The 27,861-nt window shown below is 42.9% G+C and overlaps 1 protein-coding gene and 1 long non-coding RNA gene across 2 annotated transcripts; both read right to left on the bottom strand.

Moving 5' to 3' along the window:
- Positions 1-976: 976 nt before the first annotated feature.
- LOC124016652 lies at positions 977-9,209 on the bottom strand. Its single transcript, XR_006835415.1, has 3 exons — positions 9,165-9,209; positions 7,141-7,144; positions 977-4,082 (listed from the first exon to the last, which is right to left on the bottom strand). It is a non-coding gene; the product is annotated as an uncharacterized LOC124016652 (long non-coding RNA).
- A 4,977-nt stretch (positions 9,210-14,186) lies between these two features.
- On the bottom strand, positions 14,187-20,590 carry LOC124016627 (purine-rich element-binding protein gamma-like). Its single transcript, XM_046332154.1, has one exon. The coding sequence runs from the start codon at positions 20,302-20,304 to the stop codon at positions 19,276-19,278; it is 1,029 nt and encodes a 342-aa protein (XP_046188110.1). The 5' UTR covers positions 20,305-20,590; the 3' UTR covers positions 14,187-19,275.
- Between the last annotated feature and the right edge of the window lie 7,271 nt (positions 20,591-27,861).

The following is a 27,861-nucleotide window of genomic DNA, read 5'->3' as shown; positions in this document are numbered from 1 at the left end:
GTTTCTAGCTTCAACGGTGTAAGAGGAGTAGCGTGCTAAAGAATAAGAAGAAAATAAGAAGTATGTCGAAGATGGAAGCTGGGGCTTTTGCTTCGCAAACCCCACAATAATAATAAGAAGGTATGTTGAAGATTCATGTAGGGGCTTTTGCTTTAAGACACAATTTCTTAATTCTGTACGTGTTTCTCTACAGCTGGCATATTTGGTTTCGACTGAATCTACAATCAATTGCTCTTTAATAGTTTTTAAATTGTTTTCTTACTGCATAATGAATTACGTGATGAATCATGGAAAGGGTACTGATCAGAGGGATAAAAACCTGCACTGCTGGTATGATAATGACAAACAACTACAGATGTCTCTTTATAGTGTGACCGGGGCAGCAGGTAGCCTAGTGGTTAGAGTGTTGGGCCAGTAACCGAAAGGTTGCTGGACTGAATCCCTGACCTGACAAGGTAAAAATCTGTCGTTCTGCCCCTGAGCAAGGCAGTTGACCCACTGTTTCCCGGGCTCTGTAGACATGGATGTCGATGAAGGCAGCCCCCCTCTGATTCAGAGGGTTGAGTTAAATGCAGAAGACACATTTCAGTGTAAGACATTCAGTTGTACAGCTATCCCCCTTTCTGTGTGTTTACGTGGTAGTTTATAGGCAGGTACATGATGTGTACCTGTACATATAATTAGTGTGGATAGGTACACATTATGGTGGGTACTAGGTAGACACACCTATGTAAATACATGTTTGTCAACAACTGTGGCATCTTCCAATGAGCAGACACAACCTTTGGTTGCACACTGACTGCTATCGGCATAGAATACTACCTTAGTCCTGCACTGAAGCTGGTTCAGAGCTGGTCATGATGGTTAAACTGGTCAACCTGGATTTTCCAGCAGGGTATGTATTAGGGATACTTATTCTAAAGTGGTACCAAACTTAACATTGAGATAGCGCACAGGAAACTTCACAACTACATTCATCTGATCAAACTTTTATTGAAAAATAAAATAAAAGGAATGGTTAATACAACTGTAAAACTACGACATTTTCCTGTAAAAGCTGTTCATAGACAAAACATTTGAATCAAAAGCATAAACAAACAAATAATTAGATTGTCGATAGATATTTTGGTGCATAATCACAAAGGGAGCGTAGCAGTAAATTGGCATCACTGATGCAATCCCTATTTCCTTTACCAAAAGTATCAGCCACCTTGGGACTGACTGCCTCCAAAGCTGCTGGAGATACAGGTCTCTGTCTGTCTGTAGGCATGTGTTTTGTTGGTAGAAAAACACAACTTGATCAATGCTGTAGTAATGACAGACTCTCCCTGGGGCCAGTGTAAACTGGTGGCCAAGTGTTGGTAGTAAATGTCTTGATAGGTGATGAGGCTTCCATTGACAGTATTTACAGTTACACCATACCATTTGTGTTCTGGGAGGACATCTTGCGAGTCATTTGATGACTGCACAACATGTATAAACATGACATGTCCTCTTTGCATGCATGCATCTGGGGTCCATATAAGCACCTTCATATGTTATAGCACCATTTTTTAGTTCATTTTTGACCGTTTTCAGTTTCGGACCCAACTGTTGGCATGCATACACTTGGGTTTTTTCAGATTGGTTTTCTAAACATTGCAACCTTTTACAAACATTACAAGGCATTGAATGAATATTCATACAGTACCATACATGTAGAACATTAAATAATACAGTGCACATGTTAAGGAAAGTTCTAGAACACGGAACAATTGCTTTCTTGTTTTGAGTCATCTAATATTCTATATAACTACAGGACACGTTTTAGCATTGCATTTATCCAAAGATACACTCAACTTTTTAGCTTCACCATTTCATTTTTATATCACTACCATAGACATTTAGTTTAAAATTCTACTACAAAAATGGCATGATAAACACACCAACAAAGCTTCTTCAATACCCATACTTCTCACAGCACACTACATACACAACTATAAATGAGTAACATATTTAAAGATGTCCTTAGTGAAGCCTGAACTCTTTTGGTCTCTTCTTTTAGTTGACACTACTGCAGTTAGGTGGTTAATAGTGTTTTGTGGAGCTTGAGTGCTAAGTAGCCTATGCTTCTGAAACTATAATCTCCTAAACATGCTTGAACATCATTGGTGTTTCATGCAATAGAAATCTGTTGCAAATAAACATCTCCCTCTTATTTCTTTCACCACACTGACGGGTAATCTTTTCCATTTTCTAAACATACCTTTTGTTCTAAAAACGAATACAAATCATCATCCAAATCAAAACAATAGAATCAAATTGTAAAGGAGTTCCAGAGCTTAAAGGGTAGAAACCTTTTGTTTAGATGATAACAGTCCAAATTCAATACATTCAACTTATTTATAAGAGACCAACACAGCCCTCAGTGAGGACCTTGCTTGCTCTTACAAGGACTTTGAGACCATTCACACTCCTGCCCAGGTCTAGTTGGATATCAGGCCTAGTATTACTTTCTTGTACACATTTCATATAATTTATTTGATATTTTAGTATGGAAGATAAGGGGCAAGATAACCTGTTTGCATGTAATCTAAAATGCTTATTAGATCATGTTGGGTTTATAGTTTCAGGGACATTTTTGCAGCAAGAGTTGGACCATTTTAGGTTTTGTCAAGACAATGTGTTTGGCCTATTCGTGATTAAGTCCAAATGCACAACAATTGAGTACCTTGCATTGAAAATGTTAACCCTTGTTACAACCATAAAGATACACTAAATTCATTTCATTTTCTGATCATAACGCCACCTCTACAACTTTGTTGAATCCTTTAAACTTGACAATCAAAAAAGATACATTTCACTCAAATAAAATGTGCGTTAAACATACGTCTTCAGCAGTCAGAAATGTAGGACATTTCATTTTGTTCAATTTCACAAGAAAACAGAGATATTTTTATTTAACTAGGCAAGTCAGTTAAGAACAAATTATTATTTACAATGACGGCCTACTAGGGAACAGTAACTGCCTTGTTCAGGGGCAGAATAAAAGATTTTCACCATGTCAGCTCGGGGATTCGATCCAGCAACCTTTTGGTTACTGGCAATACTCTAACCACTAGGCTACCTACCACCCCTCAAAAAGCTCAAGTTTATTCACTTAAATTGTGAGAGAAAAAATAGAATTTAGGGTAGATATCAACTCCATTTGACATTGCTAGCTGCCGTTATTACTACAACAAAACAATCCAAGTAGATAAAACAATAGCATCGGAAAGCCATAACACTGTAAGACATTGACCTTATTTCAAAAGTGTCACAGTGGTTCAGGTAAAACAAAACTTAAAGATGAAGGGTAGGCTAGTGACTTCAGGGACAATATCTGGATCAGTTTATCTCAAGGTGCAGCTCTTTTGAGATTAAAATGGATGATATCAACATCTAGGCGAAGATTAGCTTCATGGTATGGCAATTTAAGTGCATGATTGTCACTTCAAAGTTTAAACCAATGCATGGATCATGCGGTTGCTCCATGTGAATTGAGTAAGAAGCAGCAGAGTAAAGTGCTGTTTTTTAAAGTGCTTTCTTAGGGAGGCTTGTGTTTCGAAGAGCAAATGAGCTGTGCATCCTCCTTCATATTCTCTCTCCATCTCCAAGATAGGAAAAAGGCCTTTGTTTTTAGAGATATTCATGATGCAGGACAAATGTGTCCCAAAGGTTCTGTGATCATCATTAAAGCCTTAATCTGAAACACAAAATTACTGGGCACTCTAAAATATTGATATAAATTAAAACATGTGGGAACAAACACATTTTGCAGGAAAGTTGTGCTTTGAATGATTTTTCTATAATGAGTTGTTAAACTTGTCCTGTTAGAATAAATGAAATCATTCAAATGGAATTTCCATACCACACAATAGATTATTCAAATAGAACACACTGAAAAACCTTGTGCTTTTCATGCACTTCTTTTTTTATGCCTCTCCCTAATGTCAATATGCCTTGTCTATTGCTGTTTTGGTTTGTAATTTTTGTCTTATTTCAATGTAGAGCCTCCAGCCCTGCTCAATATGCCTAAGCTAGCCCTTATGTTACACCCCCCACTGTGACGGCCCTGAATTTTTCTGAACCGTCTCAGTGCAGCTCCTTCCAATAGGGCGCTTTCCCTTTAATTCCCAATTAAATAGCCAGCATCAGCTGCGCGAAAGGGGGGGGTTGTGATGGAGACGTGACTGAGGATGTGTTCAACCCTCAGTTCCCGAAGCTTCTCTATTCCGTTGTTTTGTTGCCGTTAAACGTGTGTTTTGTTGCCTAATAGAGTTTACCCAGGATCGGATCCACTCTTTGCGTCCCTGGACTACACCTCTCCGTTCTTCGTGGCCTTTCTCCGCTGGAGATCTATTGGAGGATTGGATTGTCTGACTGACCGACTGACTACCACCTTTTTGTATACGGTATTTCATTTGTTTGGATGTGATGTATACTGTGATTTGTGTAGTTAGTGGTAGTTGAGGACTTAATTAAGAGTTGATCCGCTTTAAGGTTCTGTGGTAAAGTAATTGTTATATTGATTGTATGTTTAATACTGGGTTTACGCTACACGGAACGAACGGACAAACATCGCGTGACAAAAGTCACTTGAGTTCACTGAACTCCTTTACCGGGCAGGACTCTTTTTAGGCCCGAGGTACAGGACATTTCTGGAGGAACCAGAACTCATTGTGATATTATTATATATGTGTGTAATCATTGTTGTTGCTAATACAACCCACGCAACAGAATATAATTGTTTTTGAAGTTCTTTTCAATGTTTTAAGGGTTTATGAAAAGTTTATTTCCATCCTGACTTTTACATACGTCCTTTGTATTGGTGTAGACTTGACGGACCAGATGGGACTCATTCCCACCCAAACTAAAAGGAGAAACTAATGTTTTCTCTGGTAGGCACAACCTACCTGGCACCCCTATAAATAATAACCTCAAGTCAAAACCGTTACATAAAAAATGGCACCCCAGATGGGACAGCTCAACATTGAGAACTAACCAAAGCAAATATTTTGTGTGGAATTAAAACAATGGATTCACCCCAAGATAATGTGCTCATCCATGTCATACCTGTCAATGGGAATACACAGGGCCATTCTGACCATCAAGCTGACAATACAAATCATAATGTGAATGGAGATAATGGAGTTGCTTTGGGCCAGAGCCCTGGGAATCTGAATGCTCGGCCTGAGCCACAGGCCACAGGAGGTCTAACCAGTTACTCACTTATTGACATGGATCTGTGTGGAAGTACTGAGCTAGCCCTCCCTCTGACACCCAACCTTCCTCCATTGTCTGGTTTATCTCCAGAGGTTGTAGTCTTACAACTTCAAGGTGACATCCTTGATATTCGTCGGACTCAACAACATCTCCAAACTCTTATCCACCATAATTTCAAATGTCTGAGGGAAGAGCAACAACAGAGTGCCATGGAATTCAGAAACTCACTGAGCACTCTAACCCACATGCTGACAGAGCTCAGTGAGAGTGGAAGACGGAAATTACTGGTGCCCTGGACAGGCAGTTTGACTACCAACGAAACCAACTCACTGCCACTCTCCAATGGCGCCTGCAACATCACCACACTGAGGTCCTCAAGGACGTTAATTCTGTTTTTCTCCCATGGTTAACACTGTAGGCCACTTGCAGAGAGAACTCTCTAATTGTGTTAAAATGTTGGATGACGTGTCTGTGGACATGGCCTCCATTAGGCACAACTCCTTACACAGAGTTTCTCTGGTGTCCACTTCTGTTCAGACCACTGAGGGCCAAGCTAGCACCTCTGAACAGCCAAGACAAGGCCATGCTACAGTCACCACTGTCGATGGACTGGTTCGCTTGGGACAGCAGTTTGAGAAGGACAGAGAATGCCAACAGCAATATGACCAGAGAAAGAAACAGACACCCAAACAGTTGCCCAAGACAGACCATCAACAACAGCCAGAGTCTCCAGCCAAGACCTCTCTCATGTTCTGTTGGAGATGTAGCCAAAAGGGACATTCTTCAGCTACATGTCCAAGACCGTATCAAGTAAACCCTTCCAGAAACCACAAATCACAACAGGCCAACACACCTAACTCTCTTCGCAGCAATGACCATCCTTCTCTGGGTGCTTTAACCAGAGCTGAAACCCCAAGAGTCACTGCCTACGCCCCCCCATCGACATCCCCTTCCTTTCAGTTAATACCGCACCAATCAGAAGCTAAAAAGTTACATGATTGGGGTTCAAATGTGGCAGTCTTCTCTGCCATTGCTCCGGTACCACTAACCCTCGATAATCCTTCTGACGATCTCCTTTTACAGGCTGTGAGAAGAGCTCAGCTGGAACAGCCAGGAGTTAAGGCTGTTGGAACAGCTGCAGAATAATGCTGATGTATGTACTTCAAAGCTGGGACGCACCAGGCTCCTGAAGCACAAAATATTCCTTACACAGGAAATGCCGATCAAGCAAAAGCCATATCGTTTGTCCCCAGCGAAGCTAATCATCCAAAAGGGACTCATAAATGATATGTTAGCACAAGATATAATAGAACGTTCCTCCTCTCCCTGGGCTGCTCCTGTTGTCCTCATCCCAAAAAAGACTGGTGGTCTTAGATTTTGTGTGGACTATAGGAAGACCAACAATGTTTCTCAGACTGATGCATATCCTCTTCCCACCATCCATGAGATCCTGGAGTCATTGTCTGGCGCTGTTGTGTTCACTACCCTTGACCTCAATAGTGGTTATTGGCAGGTTGAGATGGACCAGGAAAGCAAGGACAAGACTGCGTTTGTATGTGCCGAGGGCTTGTTTTCCTTTAAGGTGATGGCCTTTGGATTAAAGAATGCCCCTGCCACTTTCCAAAGACTCATGGAGATTGCGTTAGGTGAGCTCAAAGGGAAGATCTGTTTCGTCTACCTGGACGATATAATTATCTACTCTCAGAACAGAGAAAGACACTTTCAAGATCTTCAAGCAGTGTTGGACAAGCTAAGAGAAGCTGGTCTGACCTTAAATATGAAGAAGAGCAACTTCTGCCAAACCTCCCTGAAGTTCCTTGGCCATATTGTGTCTTTCGACGGCATTCATGTGGATCCTGAAAAGACAAAGGCTGTACAAGACTTCCCTGTGCCAACCACACTCAAGGCCCTTCAACGGTTCCTTGGTATGGCTGGATGGTACCATCGGTTTGTGTCGAACTTCTCCCAGGTGGCAGAACCCCTCAACGCGATGAAGCGAAAAGGAGCGAAATTCCAATGGACGGCAGAGTGCCAGACTTCCTTTGAAACCCTGAAACGACATCTCGTCACACCTCCCATTTTAGGTCATCCCAACTTTGATTGCCCTTTTGTTGTTTACACTGATGCAAGTGATGTTGGACTTGGTGCTGTCCTAGTCCAACAGACTGGACTTGGCACTGAAGAAGTGCTAGCGTTGCCAGTCGGACATTGAATGGAGCAGAATGGAACTACTCCACAACCGAGCAAGAGTGCCTTGCAGTTGTCTGGGCTTTGGAAAAGTGGAGGTACTACTTGGAGGGTAGACACTTCACTGTGGTCACTGACCATTCCTCCCTTGTGTGGGTGTTCAAGACCAACAAACCAAGCACCAGACTCATAAGATGGGCTCTACGGTTGCAAGAGTTCACCTTTGCAGTGGAATACAGGAAAGGAAAATACAACACTGTTCCAGATGCCTTGTCCAGAGCTCCTACTTGTGATAATGGTGGCCCTGATCTTACATGTGCTACTGTCCTGTCAAGCAGTCGAGACTCGCCCAAAACAGACTTTCCCATCTCTGATGAGGCAATATGGAAAGCTCAACAGGATGATCCAGAAGTACAGGCTTTGTACCAGACTATCCTGGAAGATGGAGAAAAGATGGTCAATCCTACCACAAAGCTGACCATCAGTGAAGATAAAGTCTACCGAGTCGTACAACTACCTCACAGAACACTCTACCAAATGTACATACCGGACACTCTACGCCTACAACTGCTTCAACATTTCCATGAAGACCCATTAGCTGGTCATTTGGGCAGGTTTAAAACCTACAAGCGGTTGCAAGCGTTACTCTACTGGCCACATCTGAGCATGGATGTGAAGTCACACATCCGAAACTGTCAGGTTTGTCAAATGTACAAACCAGAAGGTAGAAAGCCTGCTGGCATGTTGCAGCAAACGGTGGTTACCCGACCTTGGGAAATGTTAGGAGTGGATTTGATGGGTCCATTTCCTAGAAGCTCCAATCAGAATGTATACATGCTTGTTTTTGTTGATTATTATTCAAAGTGGGTGGAACTCTTTTCCCTGCGTCAGGCCACAGCAAGGACCGTCTCTAACATCCTTACGAAAGAGATCCTGACTCGCTGGGGAGTGCCTGATTACATCCTGTCTGATCGAGGTTCCCAATTTGTCTCTGATCTCTTTGAGGAGACCTGCCAAAGATGGAACCTGAGACAGAAGTTGACCACGGCCTATCACCCACAGACCAATCTCACTGAGAGAGTAAATCGAACCTTGAAGACAATGATTGCTTCCTATGTAGGGACGCAGCACAAACACTGGGACAAGCACCTTCACGAGTTTCGATTTGCCCTGAATTCTGCTGTGCAAGAGTCCACTGGAGTCACACCTGCAGAGCTGAACCTAAGTCGTCCTCTCAGAGGACCCTTGGATATGGTGCTACAGCCCCAGCAGCTTACTCCAGATGCTGCTTGCTATGACCAGGTAGGCCATCTCCATGACTTGAGAGCTCTTGTCTCAAAGAACATGATCCAGGCTCGACTCAAGCAGAAGAGAAATTATGATAAGAACAGACGAGACATGCAGTTCCAGCTTCGTGATCGGGTGTGGCTTCGCTCTCATCCTTACTCGAAAGCTGAACAATTCTTCTCGGCCAAGCTCGCTCCTAAATGGCAAGGACCATATAGGATTGTGGAGCAGATGGGCCCTTTGAACTACCGAGTGGTGAAAGAGGACACAGGTGAAGATATGCGCGTTGTTCATGTCTCACGCCTTAAGGCCTGTTACCCCTCGGCTGAGGAAATGGAGGCGATTGAGCGCCGCAAGGTCCTGGATATCTTTGAAGAGGAAAGTGAGGAGACTTTTCTCGGATTCCCAGACCCAGAAGTCTCGCACCTTAAGGCCTGTGACTGCACCGCGGTGACTGCACCTGGCTTAAATGGTGCCTCTAGAGACAAAACCTCTCATCATCAAATCAAATTTATTTATATAGCCCTTCTTACATCAGCTGATATATCAAAGTGCTGTACAGAAACCCAGTCTAAAACCCCAAACAGCAAGCAATCCAGGTGTAGAAGCACGGTGGCTAGGAAAATCTCCCTAAAAGGACAAAACCTATGTCTATGCGCAAACAGTTTGAGCTTCTAATTTAAAAAATGAATCTCTCCAGAAATAAGTCTCTCACCGTTGTGAGAGACTTGTTATAGACCTCCCTCCGCCCCCAGTTGTGCCCTGGACACCATATGTGAACATCATACAACACTCCTTCCGTGGCCTCCAACTGCTTTTAAATGCTAGAAAAACTAAGTGCGTGCTCTTCAACCGATTGCTGCCCGTACCCTCCCGCCCTACTAGCATCACTACTCTGGATGGTTCTGACTTAGAATATGTGGACAACTACAAATACCTTGGTGTCTGGTTAGACTAAACTCTCCTTCCAGACTCACATTAAGAATCTCTAGAATTGGCCTCCTATTTCACAAAAAAGCCTCCTTCACTAATGCCACCAATTTGTAAGTCGCTCTGGATAAGAGCGTCTGCTAAATGACTTAAATGTAAATGTAAATGTAAACTCACCCTCGTAAAACTGACTATCCTACCGATCCTTGATTTCGGCGATGTTATTTAAAAAATAGCCACCAACACTCTACTCAGCTAACAGAATGTAGTCTATCACAGTGCCATCCGTTTTATCACCAAAGCCCCATATACTACCCACCATTGCGACCTGTATGCTCTCGTTGGCTGGCCCTCGCTACTGGCCCTCACCAAACCCACTGGCTCCAGGTCATCTATAAGTCTTTGCTAGGTAAAGCCCCGCCTTATCTCATTTCACTGGTCACCATAGCAGCACCCACCCGTAGCACACGCTCCAGCAGGTATATTGCACTGGTCATCCCCAAAGCCAACACTTCCTTTGGCCTCCTTTCCTTCCAGTTCTCTGCTGCCAATGACTGGAACGAATTGCAAAGATCTCTGAAGCTGGAGTCTTACATCTCCCTCTCTAACTTTAAGCATCAGCTGTCTGAGCAGCTTACCGATCACATTTACATTTACATTTAAGTCATTTAGCAGACGCTCTTATCCAGAGCGACTTACAAATTGGTGCATTCACCTTATGACATCCAGTGGAACAGTCACTTTACAATAGTGCATCTAAATCTTAAAGGGGGGGGGTGAGAGGGAATACTTATCCTATCCTAGGTATTCCTTAAAGAGGTGGGGTTTCAGGTGTCTCCGGAAGGTGGTGATTGACTCCGCTGTCCTGGCGTCGTGAGGGAGTTTGTTCCACCATTGGGGGGCCAGAGCAGCGAACAGTTTTGACTGGGCTGAGCGGGAGCTGTACTTCCTCAGTGGTAGGGAGGCGAGCAGGCCAGAGGTGGATGAACGCAGTGCCCTTGTTTGGGTGTAGGGCCTGATCAGAGCCTGGAGGTACTGAGGTGCCGTTCCCCTCACAGCTCCGTAGGCAAGCACCATGGTCTTGTAGCGGATGCGAGCTTCAACTGAAAGCCAGTGGAGAGAACGGAGGAGCGGGGTGACGTGAGAGAACTTGGGAAGGTTGAACACCAGACGGGCTGCGGCGTTCTGGATGAGTTGAAGGGGTTTAATGGCACAGGCAGGGAGCCCAGCCAACAGCGAGTTGCAGTAGTCCAGACGGGAGATGACAAGTGCCTGGATTAGGACCTGCACCGCTTCCTGTGTGAGGCAGGGTCGTACTCTGCGGATGTTGTAGAGCATGAACCTACAGGAACGGGCCACCGCCTTGATGTTGGTTGAGAACGACAGGGTGTTGTCCAGGATCACGCCAAGGTTCTTAGCGCTCTGGGAGGAGGACACAATGGAGTTGTCAACCGTGATGGCGAGATCATGGAACGGGCAGTCCTTCCCCGGGAGGAAGAGCAGCTCCGTCTTGCCGAGGTTCAGCTTGAGGTGGTGATCCGTCATCCACACTGATATGTCTGCCAGACATGCAGAGATGCGATTCGCCACCTGGTCATCAGAAGGGGGAAATGATAGGAGAGACCATGTGAGGTTATGACAGAGCCAAGTGACTTGGTGTATAGCGCTATACACTTGGTGTATAGCGAGAATAGGAGAGGGCCTAGAACAGAGCCCTGGGGGACACCAGTGGTGAGAGCGCGTGGTGAGGAGACAGATTCTCGCCACGCCACCTGGTAGGAGCGACCTGTCAGGTAGGACGCAATCCAAGCGTGGGCCGCGCCGGAGATGCCCAACTCGGAGAGGGTGGAGAGGAGGATCTGATGGTTCACAGTATCGAAGGCAGCCGATAGATCTAGAAGGATGAGAGCAGAGGAGAGAGAGTTAGCTTTAGCAGTGCGGAGCGCCTCCGTGATACAGAGGAGAGCAGTCTCAGTTGAATGACTAGTCTTGAAACCTGACTGATTTGGATCAAGAAGGTCATTCAGAGAGAGATAGCGGGAGAGCTGGCCAAGGGCGGCACGTTCAAGAGTTTTGGAGAGAAAAGAAAGAAGGGATACTGGTCTGTAATTGTTGACATCGGAGGGATCGAGTGTAGGTTTTTTCAGAAGGGGTGCAACTCTCGCTCTCTTGAAGACGGAAGGGACGTAGCCAGCGGTCAGGGATGAGTTGATGAGCGAGGTGAGGTAAGGGAGAAGGTCTCCGGAAATGGTCTGGAGAAGAGAGGAGGGGATAGGGTCAAGCGGGCAGGTTGTTGGGCGGCCGGCCGTCACAAGACGTTTGATTTCATCTGGAGAGAGAGGGGAGAAAGAGGTCAGAGCACAGGGTAGGGCAGTGTGAGCAGAACCAGCGGTGTCGTTTGACTTAGCAAACGAGGATCGGATGTCGTCAACCTTCTTTTCAAAATGGTTGACGAAGTCGTCTGCAGAGAGGGAGGAGGGGGAGGGGGAGGAGGATTCAGGAGGGAGGAGAAGGTGGCAAAGAGCTTCCTAGGGTTAGAGGCAGATGCTTGGAATTTAGCGTGGTAGAAAGTGGCTTTAGCAGCAGAGACAGAGGAGGAAAATGTAGAGAGGAGGGAGTGAAAGGATGCCAGGTCCGCAGGGAGGCGAGTTTTCCTCCATTTCCGCTTGCCCGGAGCCCTGTTCTGTGAGCTCGCAATGAGTCATCGAGCCACGGAGCGGGAGGGGAGGACCGAGCCGGCCTGGAGGATAGGGGACATAGAGAGTCAAAGGATGCAGAGAGGGAGGAGAGGAGGGTTGAGGAGGCAGAATCACTAGATAGGTTGGAGAAGGTTTGAGCGGAGGGAAGAGATGATAGGATGGAAGAGGAGAGAGTAGCGGGGGAGAGAGAGCGAAGGTTGGGACGGCGCGATACCATCCGAGTAGGGGCAGTGTGGGAGGTTTTGGATGAGAGCGAGAGGGAAAAGGATACAAGGTAGTGGTCGGAGACTTGGAGGGGAGTTGCAATGAGGTTAGTGGAAGAACAGCATCTAGTAAAGATGAGGTCGAGCGTATTGCCTGCCTTGTGAGTAGGGGGGGAAGGTGAGAGGGTGAGGTCAAAAGAGGAGAGGAGTGGAAAGAAGGAGGCAGAGAGGAATGAGTCAAAGGTAGACGTGGGGAGGTTAAAGTCGCCCAGAACTGTGAGAGATGAGCCGTCCTCAGGAAAGGAGCTTATCAAGGCATCAAGCTCATTGATGAACTCTCCGAGGGAACCTGGAGGGCGATAAATGATAAGGATGTTAAGCTTGAAAGGGCTGGTAACTGTGACAGCATGGAATTCAAAGGAGGCTATAGACAGATGGGTAAGGGGAGAAAGAGAGAATGACCACTTGGGAGAGATGAGGATCCCGGTGCCACCACCCCGCTGACCAGAAGCTCTCGGGGTGTGCGAGAACACGTGGGCGGACGAAGAGAGAGCAGTAGGAGTAGCAGTGTTGTCTGTGGTGATCCATGTTTCCGTTAGTGCCAAGAAGTCGAGGGACTGGAGGGAGGCATAGGCTGAGATGAACTCTGCCTTGTTGACCGCAGATCGGCAGTTCCAGAGGCTACCGGAGACCTGGAACTCCACGTGGGTCGTGCGCGCTGGGATCACCAGATTAGGGTGGCCGCGGCCACGCGGTGTGGAGCGTTTGTATGGTCTGTGCAGAGAGGAGAGAACAGGGATAAACAGACACATAGTTGACAGGCTACAGAAGAGGCTACGCTAATGCAAAGGAGATTGGAATGACAAGTGGACTACACGTCTCGAATGTTCAGAAAGTTAAGCTACGTAGCAAGAATCTTATTGACTAAAATGATTAAAATGATACAGTACTGCTGAAGTAGGCTAGCTGGCAGTGGGGTGCGTTGTTGACACTACACTAATCAAGTCGTTCCGTTGAGTGTAATAGTTTCTGCAGTGCTGCTATTCGGGGGCTAGCTGGCTAGCTAGTAGATCACTGTACCTGTACACAGCCAATCTGTAAGTAGCACACCCAACTACCTCATCCCCATATTATTACTTACCCTCTTGCTCTTTTGCACCCCAGTATCTCTATTTATACATCATCATCTGCACATCTATCACTCCAGTATTAATACTAAATTATAATGATTTTTTTGCCTCTAGTGCCTATTTATTGCCCACCTCCCTACTCTTCTACATTTGCACACACTGTACATAGATTTTTCTATTTTTCTTTTCTTTTGTGTTATTGACTGTACGTTTGTTTAGGTGTAACTCTGTGTTGTTGTTTTTGTCGCACTGCTTTGCTTATATCTTGGCCAGGTCGCAGTTGTAAATGAGAACAGTTCTCAACTGACCTACCTGGTTAAATAAAGGTGATTTTTTTTGTAAATAAAAAAGTTTGGATTGCCACCTCTAAGAATACAACATAAAAAAACACTGGTCTTTAATATGTTTAACCCCCTCTTTTTTTTTTTTTTTTACCTTTATTTAACCAGGCAAGTCAGTTAAGAACATATTCTTATTTTCAATGACGGCCTGGGAACAGTGGGTTAACTGCCTGTTCAGGGGCAGAACGACAGATTTGTACCTTGTCAGCTCGGGGGTTTGAACTCGCAACCTTCCGGTTACTAGTCCAACGCTCTAACCACTAGGCTACGCTACCTCATCCCTTGAGATTCGAAATTCAGTCAACTGCATTCATAAGGAAACTACTATACGTCTTTAAGATATCAAAAATCATAATATCAAGTTTTGTTTTAGAGGCAATGATTTTTAACCTTGCCTTTTTTGTAATTGACCCATCCTTTTTTTTTATCATATCCACAGTACCTCTTCCCTTGAGATTCAGTCAACTGCATTCTTGTGGAAACTACAATATGTCTTAACACAGAGTAGCATGAGTATGAGGCATTCTGACTGTTATATTTGGTTCATCTCTCCTCAATTGATCTTCCATGCAGAACAAACATATGGCGAGCTAAATGTACAGCAAATTTAATTGGTCAATTTCAGCTCTGCAGAAGAATCGCTGTTTTATAGTCCCTGTAACACAAAAGGCATAGTTGCTAGGGAGTTGTAGTCAAAAAGAAAACTAAGAAATATGAACGTCAGACTATTTCATACATCCTTTGTCACCAGATGCAAAGGAAAGGTTAAATTGGAGTTTCGGCACAGAACGTTAGTTAAAACTAAAACAAACCATTTGAATTGAAGCCCTGTTTAAGCAAGATGTTAAGCCCTTACTAGGACTGCAAGATGTTAAGCCCTTACTAGGACTGCAAGATGTTAAGCCCTTACTAGGACTGCAAGATGTTAAGCCCTTACTAGGACTGCAAGATTTTAAGCCCTTACTAGGACTGCAAGATGTTAAGCCCTTACTAGGACTGCAAGATGTTAAGCCCTTACTAGGACTGCAAGATGTTAAGCCCTTACTAGGACTGCAAGATGTTAAGCCCTTACTAGGACTGCAAGATGTTAAGCCCTTACTAGGACTGCAAGATGTTAAGCCCTTACTAGGACTGCAAGATGTTAAGCCCTTACTAGGACTGCAAGATGTTAAGCCCTTACTAGGACTGCAAGATGTTAAGCCCTTACTAGGACTGCAAGATGTTAAGCCCTTACTAGGACTGCAAGATGTTAAGCCCTTACTAGGACTGCAAGATCGTTTGTCTGGCACTCAGACATATGAAGAGATGTTTAGACTAAAGAGGTGTATGGATTAGGTCATCAGCATAGGACATTGTATGTCACTGAACATATCAGCCCCATCACCTTATCTGGTAATAAGTCTATGGTGCTGTTTCCTGGACAGCCACTAAATGATACAAATGGTCTAATAAAGCTCCAGGGGTCTGAAATGTGGCAACAAATTAGATGTGAAGGAAGTTTGTAACAGAATATCACCTGTCTTTTTTTAAAGACCTCATTTGGGCATGTGACAAGGGCACATTTTTCAACTGTCTGCGGTCTAACCAGCCTCTACATGTGTTGAGACTATATCAATAAAGCCTATATCAATAAAGATGATCTGTGTTAGGAGCGGTGCTCCTTTCTATAGCGCCACAAGTGTCAGCATGACTTGAAACTAAAAATATAGTAGGGCAGATAATCAAAAATCCATGTGAGGAGAAATTATGTTTTCATTTGTTAATATGTAGTGCTGAGCGATTAGTGCTTTTTGAGGTCGGTTCGGTTTGATTATTAAAAAAGAATCATGGTTATTGATTTTGATAATATTTTTTTACATTAAATGCACTATGCAATATGTGGGCTGAATGCTGTAACACAGAAATCGTTTTTTTAAAGTCCCATGATGGTAGTGACTGCCCATTACTGCGTATCACATATTAACCATCATTTAATCACATTACTTTAATAAAATATTTGTATTATTTGATTACTTTTATTTAATTCTAAGTCCTCAAATAGAGCTGCTGCCTATGATGTCTGACAAAATCACTACGTTAGTAGTTCTTCAAAGTAAATAATGCATACTTTTATTACTGCTGAATACTAACTATCAATCACTTAGATCATGTATTTTCAGGCTCACTAAGCGACTGCTTTTTATAACTCTTGAAGGCATGTTCTCTCCTCTCAATCTCTGTGTCTTGCTCCGCACAGACCAAACAAGTTTAAGTGGGCATCCAATGGATTATGGTCATTGTAGTTAATTACCATGTTTCCAGCTCTAAACTATGTAGAATATTGGCCCGTTGGAAACTACAACTCCCTACTACATCGCACAGTTCAGGCTTGATCTGATTTATCTTTACAGAAACTGCACATCAAGCTCACAGAAAGAAATAAAAAATGTAATTTAAATGACTGAACTGACATCAATTAGTTGTTTGAAAACCGAAGTTTCATTTAGTCACTCAGCACAAACACTATGCTAATAAATTACACAGTCAAATGCATTAAATAACTTGTAAAAGACAATAGCTGTGTTTGAATACTCATACTAACCTCACTAACCGTACTATTCGTGACATGAAATGAGAATATAGTATGCTTATTGGTCATAGAATTTACAAACGCTCAACACCTGTCAGTAAACCTCTGGCAAAAAAAAGTCTAATTAAATTGTTGCCAGCAGCACAGTTACAGTCACCAACGCTCTGGATAATATGAAAACAGCCTAAGCAGCTCTGCTAGGGCAAGTGAAATGGTCAGAGTGAGGTGTTCTCTCATTTGTGTCTGGAAGTAGCTAGCAAGCTAGCCAACGTTAGCCAGTTAGCTTGGGTGCTTGACTACCGTTGTGAGGGCAGAACGCTCAGTTCAACCCTACTCCTCAGAGCTTCCAGTGTGGCCTCTGAGATTGAAAACAATGAATTTACAAATGAACATGACAAAGCTCTGGATTTATGAACGCCCAGAGCTAACTCTGAGCGCTCTCTGGCACTCCATATTGAATTTACGAACACACCCGAAATCGTAAAATGTCTAGTCATGTGTTATGCTAACAAGCGAGCAAGAGGTTGCATAGCAACAGCATCAACTTCCAGTAGACAGGCAAAGCACTAGTACATTCAACTGAAAGGCTGCAACACCTGGCTGATACCAATATAGTGGATTAGGGGGTACCCTGACTGGGACTCAAGCCCTGGTCCCTTACAGTATATTAAAATGAACTAATAGTATATAATCATTAAGTATGTCGTATACAGTATGTTAGTATGGGTATTCGAACACAGCACCGGTTTTACATCTTTGTCCTGCCGTTTGCTACACTAGTGTCAAAAGTGGGATGGCGGCTATGCGATGGCTCAGACATGCTAGGGGGCTGAGTGGTCAAAGCACAGGTATGTGCCTTCGAGTAAGGCGGGGGCAGTGTAGCAAACCTTGCTATATGTGCCATGTTACAATTCCAAGCAAGTGGGTTAACCCTATTGACACGATGCATATGGTGTTTGTCTGTCATGCCAGGTATCTGAGTTCTATTCCCTGCCCCACTGTTCACTACAATCCCCAAAGGCTCAAATAGCATGGTGAGGTCGCTAGGTGTTGTAGCCTACAAATGTTGTTTAGTATTATTACACGGGGTACACCTTTTATTTTATCTTTCAATTATGTTTTTTACATTTTTTATTGCTGGCTCTGTTATACAGTTAGTTACATGTGTATGGCCTTAGGGACAATAAAATGATCCTACCTAGACTAGCCTACAACACCGCAATGCAATTCATATTTGAATGATGATTTTCAAGAAAGTACAAGTAATAATGTAATTTGAATAAAAGCAGTTAATTGAAAGTTTCATTCCATTTGGATAAATTGTGGGTCTACTCTCAGCAGATTATAAGGTCTAGAAAGGCATCGTGCAGGACAGTCAGGCTGTATTTGAATTTCTGTTGCTGATCATCATTCTCCTGAGTCGTTTTAAATAGTGCAGACACATAGGCCTATGCTTCTAGCAGGCCCAGTTATTCAGGAAACCTTAATGTGCGTTTTATCTCCTTTTCCACACGAGCAGCTATTTCTCGACCTTGAACCTAACGCTTCACTATAGCCTAAATATTTGTAATTTAACTTAAAAAATGTCTTTTATGTATGGCATAAACTCAATCAGTCACAATGTTTTAATCTGATTAGGCTACTTCAACAATCTCCTGTAGGTTACCTGCGCACATTCATCCACTCCACTCTGATATAATTCCAGCATCCAAACTGCACACCAGCCATTTGATGAATGGAAAAAGACATTGTTACAAAATAGCAAAAAGTGAAGACATTCAGAGATTGTCAAGCCAAGCCATCGATACTGAGTAGGGAAAGATGTAGTCCCTGTTTGTCCGGATTGACATACTCTATTTGAATGGGGTGTTGAAAACGCAAACCATGATGATGTGCTCGAAGTCGGTATTCGGTATGTAGTTCTGAATTGCTTATTGGTTGGTTGTGTGTAGTGCTTTGGCACATAAACCTGTTAATGAAAAATCGTAGCATATATTTAATATAATTATAAATATAGCGTCAAAATGTTGAACATCGGATTTCCCCCTAGTTGATAATTGTCTGCAGCCGGCTCTGATTACAGAGTAATGACATATGCAGGGAGTTTGAGCTCGTCCGTGATGGTCGGCGAACCCTCAACCAAACTGTCCCTTATTCTATAAAATGAAATCATGAAGCGCTACCTACACAAATAGTTACTGTTTAAACAGCAATATCATGTCTAGCATTCAGCGGTAAATCTAACATTAACCCCCTACCAATGATTGTGGGGGACAGGACGTGTACACTTTCATGTCTCACCTTTTTTCCTCAATCAGACAATCACATGCGCACACGTACTTTCATTTGCACACTCACTCAACCACAATGAAAAAAAGAGATTTGATTCACATAAATTACCTATATCATCATTTTGCCTTTTGAATATATTTTTTTCCATTTTTCAATAGGCAACACGTCCTGCTGCACCAATTTCAAAACGGATGCCATAATCGAAATGTATGATTGAAACAGGAATGACCATGAACAAAGCAAAAGTGCTAGTTGACCAGAGACACAGGCCTAATAGAGGTACATTAAATAATACATTTTCATATGTTCTAGGATATTGTCGTGTTTAGCTTTTTCCATCCCTGTTTTAACCCACCATCACTAGAAACCTCTTACAGCCATATAATGCCATTGTCAATCCTCTTGTTCTCCAATGTCCTCGCGAGTCTCTGTCCTCTTCTCCTTGTGACAGGTGAACATTCGCTGCATTTCTTCCTCATACCTAATGAAATTATCTCCAAATTTGGCCCAGGCTTTCATGGGAACCGTTATGGTGTTCCTGTATGGCTGTTTTACCTCGCTAATCTTTAAAAAGACACCATACCGATTGGAACCAACGTCGAAATAAAACCTCTTATTGTCCACTCGGAATGATGCTGCCTCCGGAAACTCGGTGGATTCTTCATGGTTCCCATTGCCTCTTCCAAGCTCTTCCGTGGCATCATCATCGCCGTAGTCTTCAATCAGCTGCGACAGTGCATCTCTGAATTCGATTAGCCCTTGAGCCGGCAACACTATGGTTTGATCGATGCCCTGGCCGTAGTAACCGATGGCCCCATGCCCTCTGCTGACAGTCTGTCTGATGCGGAGGAACCTGCCTCGCTGGTTCTCTTTCAGGTCCAGATAGTACTTTCTATTGTCTCTCTCAATGAATTCACTCTTCAGGACCCGATGAGTATGTTCCTCCGACACCGCAGAGCCAGTGGGAGACACTGATGCTGCGTGGTGATCCTGCGGTCTTCTGCGGGAATCGTGCGGGCGGCCCTGGCCATTGCTCTGCTCTTCTGGCCGTGGTACCAGGCCACCTCTCAACCCAATATGAGCGTAATAATCAATGAAGTCCCCCAGGCAATAACGTAGATCGGGTGCCATTGACATGGATAGCGTTAATTTGCTTTTTCTGATGTTATCATGACGTTCTCTTCCAATCCAAACCTCTGCAATTTTTAGGAATCGGCCCCGTGCACTTTGTTTTACATCCAAATAAAACCGTTTCTTCTGGATGTCGACACGTTTAGAGGCAAGCTCCTGAATGTCTATGCCCTGCTGCTGACTGCCAGGGTGAACATACTGTTGAGGATATGCGCCTCTCGCCATATAATCTGATGTAATCCTTCCTCTGTCTCGTTCCATCCCTCTTGAATATGTTGTATCAGACATCATTATTTCGTTTCCAACACAGTTAAGCACACGACAAATTGCCTGCCACTACCAGCCAACATGCTGTCTTTCATGTAACCTTATTCGTTTCGCTAGACAGACCGTTTATTGCTGTAGTAGGCTACATTTGAAATGACCTGAAATGGCCGCTACCTGACAGGAGTATTCAGTTGATCGAGTTTCTGCGTCCGGATTTAAAGGTCAAGCGTTAGTACCGTTTGGTGCCATTTTCATCGCAACCCTTGGCGAGACGGGTTACCTCGCTACCCCCTTTCCTGCGTCTGACAGATCTCCCGGACAGTCTCTTCAGAGGGCGCTGCTTCGGTGGTTTCCACTAGTTACTACAGCCACAAAGTCAACATTGGTTTTATCGTAAAAAAATATAATACAAAAATAGCGTTTGGGTCTTAGTTCAAGGTTAGGGTTAGACATACGGTTATTGGCATGGTTAAGGATTAAAATCGCATTTAAGAATATAGATTTAAGAAATAGGCGGGGTTTATGATGTTGTGGCTTTGTTAATAACTAGTGACGGCCTGCTTCGGCAGCGGTAGATTGATGAACCCATCCAACTCTCTCCACCTTCCAGCAGTGAAATCCCACAGTTTAAAGAGACAACCTAATCCTAGTTTGAGCAGTACGGTTTCATTGGACACAGCAAGCGAATTTACTGCAAAGAACTGCCTTTATAAGGTAGATAGCTGCGATAACGTTGTCGCCCGGGACAAAGATGCTTTTTTTTCAAACATAATTTTCTTGTTACCTGCTTGTTTTAGTCAATTACCAAACTACATTTAAGAAAAGAAATGTACAACATGTTTAATGATTACTTTTCAACATTGCCTGCTCCCCAGCGTTCTCACGTAATAGAGCTTCCTTCATGCCGCCTTTCGTGATGGTGCTCGCAGCCACATGAGTGAGTAAGTGCTAGTTAGCTAGCTACCAACCACAACATTAAAGCTACAATATATACTTTTTGGGCCAACCCGACCAAATCCACATAGACTTGAGTTGTGAGTTATTTTATTTATTTTACCTTTATTTAACCAGGTAGGCTAGTTGAGAACAAGTTCTCATTTACAACTGCGACCCGGTCAAGATAAAGCATAGCAGTGTGAACAGACAACACAGAGTTACACATGGAGTAAACCATTAACAAGTCAATAACACAGTAGAAAAAAAAGGAAAAAAGTCTATATACATTGTGTGCAAAAGGCATGAGGAGGTAGGCGAATAATTACAATTTAGCAGATTATACAGCTTTCATTATCATTGAACGCAAGTCTAAGAAGCGCTAGGTCTGTTCTATGTGCACTATTTCTATACTTCCCACCCTTTCACATCCGGATTTGTACACCAGCTTCAAAGAGCTGAAGAAACAATATTTTTGGTTATGGAAAATATATTTCACAGTGGATTAGATGGTACAATGATTCTCTACACAATGACTGCTCATTTTACATTTACATTTAAGTCATTTAGCAGACGCTCTTATCCAGAGCGACTTACAAATTTTGTCACAGAAACTGAATTTTAGCAACCAGGAAATGGCGGAGCGATTTTTGCGAAGTGCATCTTTAAACTACCCAATTTTATAAATCCCTCAAATTTGTGTATGGAGGAGTGGGCCAAAATCCCTGCTGCAGTGTGTGCAAACCTGGTCAAGAACTACAGGAAACGTATGATCTCTGTAATTGCAAACAAAGGTTTCTGTACCAAATATTAAGTTATGCTTTTCTGATGTATCAAATACTTATGTCATGCAATATAATGCAAATTAATTACTTAAAATCATACAATGTGATTTTCTGGATTTTTGTTTTAGATTCCGTCTCTCACAGTTGAAGTGTACCTAGGATGAAAATTACAGACCTCTACATGCTTTGTAAGTAGGGAAAACCTGCAAAATCTGCAGTGTATCAAATACTTGTTCCCCCCACTGTATATCTTTAAGCTACCCAAAACCAACAACTATACGGCTACAAGTTATGGGTGGAGTTACATACGGACTATACTACACAAGTAACATTTCTTACCTGTGATGAAATGTGTTCCACACACATAGATACGTGTAGCCTACGTGGAGAACTGGTCCCCACATTTCCCATGCCGAATACACACCAGCTTTTCGACATGTTTTTTTCTGTTGACTTTTTTTTACAATGGGAGTCAATTGGAAATAACTTTTTTCCCTCCAATTTCTGTGTGTTGTCAAGGGAAATTCCTTATTATTACGTGAATATCGACTAAGAATATAGTCATATTGTTTTAGTGCGCTATATGCAAATTATTCTATTGATTCAATCAACTGTTTCAAAATGTCCCAGTTTTCAAGGTTTTGAACAGATGATAAAATATTGTACCAACGTCCCGAGTAAATGTACACTGCTCAAAAAAATAAAAGGAACACTAAAATAACACATCCAGATCAGAATGAATAAAATATTCTTATTAAATATTTTTTTCTTTACATAGTTGAATGTGCTGACAACAATATCACACAAAAACTATCAATGGAAATCAGATTTATCAACCCATGGAGGTCTGGATTTGGACTCACTCAAAATTAAAGTGGAAAACCACACTACAGGCTAATCCAACTTTGATGTAATGTCCTTAAAACAAGTCAAAATGAGGCTCAGTAGTGTGTGTGGCCTCCACGTGCCTGTATGACCTCCCTACAATGCCTGGGCATGCTCCTTATGAGGTGGCGGATGGTCTCCTGAGGGATCTCCTCCAAGACCTGGACTAAGACAGTCTGTGGTGCAACGTGGGGTTGGTGGATGGAGTGAGACATGATGTGCTCAATTGAATTCAGGTCTGGGGAATGGGCGGGCCAGTCCATAGCATCAATGCCTTCCTCTCGCAGGAACTGCTGACACACTCCAGCCACATGAGGTCTAGCATTGTCTTGCATTAGGAGGATCCCAGGGCCAACCGCACCAGCATATGGTCTCACAAGGGGTCTGAGGATCTCATCTCGGTACCTAATGGCAGTCAGGCTACCTCTGGCGAGCACATGGAAGGCTGTGCGACCACCCAAAGAAATGCCATCCCACACCATGACTGACCCACCGCCAAACCGGTCATGCTGGAGGATTTTGCAGGCAGCAGAACGTTCTCCACGGCTTCTCCAGACTCTGTCACGTCTGTCACATATGCTCAGTGTGAACCTGCTTTCATCTGTGAAGAGCACAGGGCGCCAGTGGTGAATTTGCCAATCTTGGTGTTCTCTGGCAAATCTTGGTGTTCTCTGGCAAACGTCCTCCACAGTGTTGGGCTGTAAGCACAACCCCCGCCTGTGGACGTCGGGGCCCTCATACCACCCTCATGGAGTCTGTTTCTGACCGTTTGAGCAGACACATGCACATTTGTGGCCTGCTGGAGGTCATTTTGCAGGGCTCTGGCAGTGCTCCTCCTGTTCCTCCTTGCACAAAGGCGGAGGTAGTGGTCCTGCTGCCCTCCTACGGCCTCCTCCACGTCTCCTGATGTACTGGCCTGTCTCCTGGTAACTCCTCCATGCTCTGGACACTACGCTGATGTTACGCCCCTGAAAACAGGCGAGAAAAAATCACGAGAGTGATACGGTGTTGTATTCTCAATTCAACTTAGTTCAATCTTTACAAAAGTAACACATTACAAAACAACAGAAAACCCATTATACAAATAACACAGAAAATATCTTATTAACAACGCACATGTTCATTCACAATCGACATAAAATGGCAGCTACTCTCAGTACGATGCTATTCTTCGCTACAACCAAGCAGGGCTAATATTACTCTCTTCAAACTTAACTCTAACTTCCTCAAGACGTTACTAAGACACACCTTAACCACTCTTGACCAAAACATCAGCCAGGAAGCATAGGAACTGAGAAGTGGTCTGTGGTCACCACCTGCAGAACCACTCCTTTATTGGGGGTGTCTTGCTAATTGCCTATAATTTCCACCTGTTGTCTATTCCATTTCCACAACAGCATGTGAAATTTATTGTCAATCAGTGTTACTTCCTAAGTGGACAGTTTGATTTCACAGAAGTGTGATTGACTTGGAGTTACATTGTGTTGTTTATTAAGTGTTTTTTTCAGCAGTGTATGATATGTGACTCATTTCAGGAAAGTAGGCGCATGTCGCTGGTCATTACTTCACAGGAGAGCCATTTGAACATAAACTTTTTTATTTATCAAAATGCTTTTGGGGGGGAGGCAGAAAAGCCATCTGGAACATATGGACTTTCATGTGTCTTCATAACAAACTTGCCACCTGTAAATATGAATACAATAGTTAAATTAGAGAGCCTACTGTAGTTGGTTTGGCCAAAGAAAAGCCAGCAACCTTCCCACTAGCCATGATTGGCTGAGATAACGAGTGGGATGGACATACTGAAAGATGAGTTCGGATTGGTCTGCCATATAGCTTGCTTCTGTCTGTTTGAGCTGGTCAGTATGTGTAGGTAATCCTGTCTAATGCGGCCTTTAAAAAAAAATGTTGCGTAGCAGAACTGCATAAATGTTGCTCTCCACTTTCTGGAAGTGCACATTTTTAAATCAATGGAATTAGAGTATGATAGCGAAGGAAATGGAGAAAACACCTGTCTCCGGATTACATCTTCATACTAAGGGACACCATGGCATCCGTGACAGGGAGAAAAGTCCATCCGTGATGTATACAGGTAAGAGTCTACATTTTCAGATAGGACATGTTTCTAATTTTGACAGAAAGACGTTTTCATTTTGAGTTAAAGTGTACTGTTAGATAGCTACCTAAAGTTAGCTGGCTGGCTTGCTAGCTAATGTTATGTGTATGATCTTATCATTCGTATCTCAGAGCCAATTTCTTTGCTAGTTATAGCCTAATGTTAGCCAACATTGAACCTGGTTGGTTAGCTATCTGCAGATTCATGCAGGGTAGTAACGTCATGAGTTGGGATTATGGTTAATTATTTAGCTAGCTAGCTAGCCACATGTCTTAACAAAAGACTCCACTATGCAAGTAACAATTTTAATAGAATGTCACTGTGACAACTGTTGATAGACGTAGCTAGACACAGAATAACTGATGAATTTACGAACGCGCAACACCCGTTGAATATGGCCGGTGTCAGTAAATGTTGGCAAAAAGAGTAAATTGTTGCCAGGAGCACAGTTGCAGTCACCAACACTCTGGATAACATAAAAACATCTTAACCAGCTCTGCTTGGGCGAGTGAAATGGTCAGTGAGCTGTTCTCTCATTTGTGTCTGGAAGTAGCTTGCAAGCTAGCCAACGTTAGCCAGTTAGCTTGGGTGCTTCACTGCTGTTGTTAGGACAGAACCCTCAGATCAACCGTTAAAGACACAAATGTGTGAACGAGGCTGAATGGCTGTTGACAAAGAAGAGCTCTCCAGTAGGTACCAAAACATTTAAACATGAAACTTTCTAAATAAAGCAGTGAATTTGGAAGCTTCAACCGAGTGCGGGCCTTCTTGTTCTTAACTGATAACACTGACAATTTAGCTTACTCAGGAATAACATCTGTATTTGTAAGAAGAACATGTTGGAAGGATATGAACTCATGTCACTGTTTTCTTCTTCTGTAACTATTAGCTAACTATTTCCCCCTGACAAATTCAAACATGACTTACAGGAATTTACCTGAGCTGATGTTGAAGAGAAACTACTGAAAAATATTAACTTAAACAGCTAATTGAAGACTAAACAGTACTCTCATGTACGGTCCAAGATAGTTAACAAAAACATGTTTTTTTTTAAAGATGTTAATATCACAGACAGAGTATGTCAACTTCTCCAGTAGTACAGGTCTACGGGCCTCCACATGCTTTCCAATGGCTGTCTGAGTTTGGCTATCAAGGTGTGATTAATTTTCAATTCAGTGAGGCTCTCTAATGTGCTTATGTTCACCTATCCACCTGAGCTGTGCAGAGTCATAATTAAATAAAACCATCGCACTGTTTCTCTCAACCCATTTCAATATTCAGTGTTATGAGTGCATGCAATATTTATTTTAACTACCACTGTTAACTGGTTTTATTTGTAATATTATAAATACTATCTGAGTTTAATTAAAGTGGTTCATAGGTACACCATGTGTTGCTGTATATAGGTTTATTAGATGAGTCCTTACATAAGGTTCAGACTGTAACTCTTCTATCATTTGCATAGGAGATGTATGTACTGGAAATGTACATTTATTATTACATTATTTAGAAGCAGCAGGAACAAGTGCACAATGACGGACATTAGTGAATAGTATTTCATTTGCAACCTTCGACACAGAGTAAACCTGATTATGCCCAGTTCTGTGGAAAAACACAAGGCTGATAATGAAACATTCTCCCATGTGTTGAAAATGGCGGATAATATAGTCTACCCGCCTATGGGGGTTATAAGTCACTGTTTTATCTCTCAACAGGTTCACACAGGACTCTAAAATAAATGTTCTAGAGGATGACCTACCTTATCTGGAGTTCACTGGCACAGTCATATTCAGCTAGGAGAAAAATGACTGCTCGTTTCTGTCTGAGGATTTAAGGTAATCAAGACTCTCACTAGTCTACCTGTACATGGAATTAACATGTAGTCAATCATTGCAAGTCGTTTGTACAGTGGTAAGCAGGTAGGACTAGCATGTGGATACAAGGGTTTAGCATGCCTTTATTTACATAGAAATGGTAGTTCTACTAGTGTGTAGCCCCCAATATATTTACCAGCCCTCTAGCATACCTGTTTTCAAATAACATTTCCTGTCTGAAGGAATATCTATAATTTGAAACTGTCTGAATTGTAAACCGTGTTAATATGGGAGGTAACTGGTCTGCCTAGTGAGACCTTGTTAGCTGCTGTAAAATAAATGTCTGAATCCAACTTTTGGGGCAAACAAATGTTTACCAACTAGGGTTGCAAAGGGTCGGAAACTTTCCGGTACATTTTTCATGGGAAGTTAAGCCCGGGAATTTTGCTTAAATTTATAAACAAAGTTTGCTTATAACAGTGTGCCGCACACTCTAGGAGCTCAGATGCAAAAATGTAATTACCAACGTTTCGACAGCCAAGCTGTCTTCATCAGGGTATAATTAATTTGACTACACAAGTTTACAGACAATTACAATGGCAAAGTCATAATAATCACAAGAATGGCTTCAGATCAAAGTCTACGTTGAGACCGAAGGGTGCAAGGGTCTTTAAGTTAAAGATCCAGGCAGCCTCTCATTTTAACAATAAATTATCAAGGTCACCCCCTCTTTGCCATTGTAATTGTCTGTAAACTTGTCACCCTCCCTAGGAGAGGGGGTGACCTTGATAATTTATTGTTAAAACGAGAGGCTGCCTGGATCTTTAATTTAAAGACCCTTGCGCCCCTCTTTTATTTTCAAGTTTTCTACTCCGCTAGCCAGAACCTCATCTTAATAGGTGTGCGTTTATTTTTCTTCTAGCTTATAACAGTGTACCTTTTCATGGGATCCACATAAGGCAATTCTAGGTCTTGTGGCATATTTCAACTATCCCCAATTCAATGGAATTGCAACCCTCTGCATGCACAGTTCATTCTTCCATCAAAT

The sequence above is a fragment of the Oncorhynchus gorbuscha genome, linkage group LGY (genome assembly GCF_021184085.1).
Source record: "Oncorhynchus gorbuscha isolate QuinsamMale2020 ecotype Even-year linkage group LGY, OgorEven_v1.0, whole genome shotgun sequence".
Taxonomy (NCBI): Eukaryota; Metazoa; Chordata; class Actinopteri; order Salmoniformes; family Salmonidae; genus Oncorhynchus; species Oncorhynchus gorbuscha.
Note: the sequence above shows the minus strand (reverse complement) of the source record. Positions and strands in the feature narration are given on the sequence as shown.

Coding starts and splice junctions, on each gene's coding strand:
- LOC124016627 (XM_046332154.1), bottom strand. CDS start 20,304: ATGATGTCTGATACAACATATTCAAGAGGGATGGAACGAGACAGAGGA.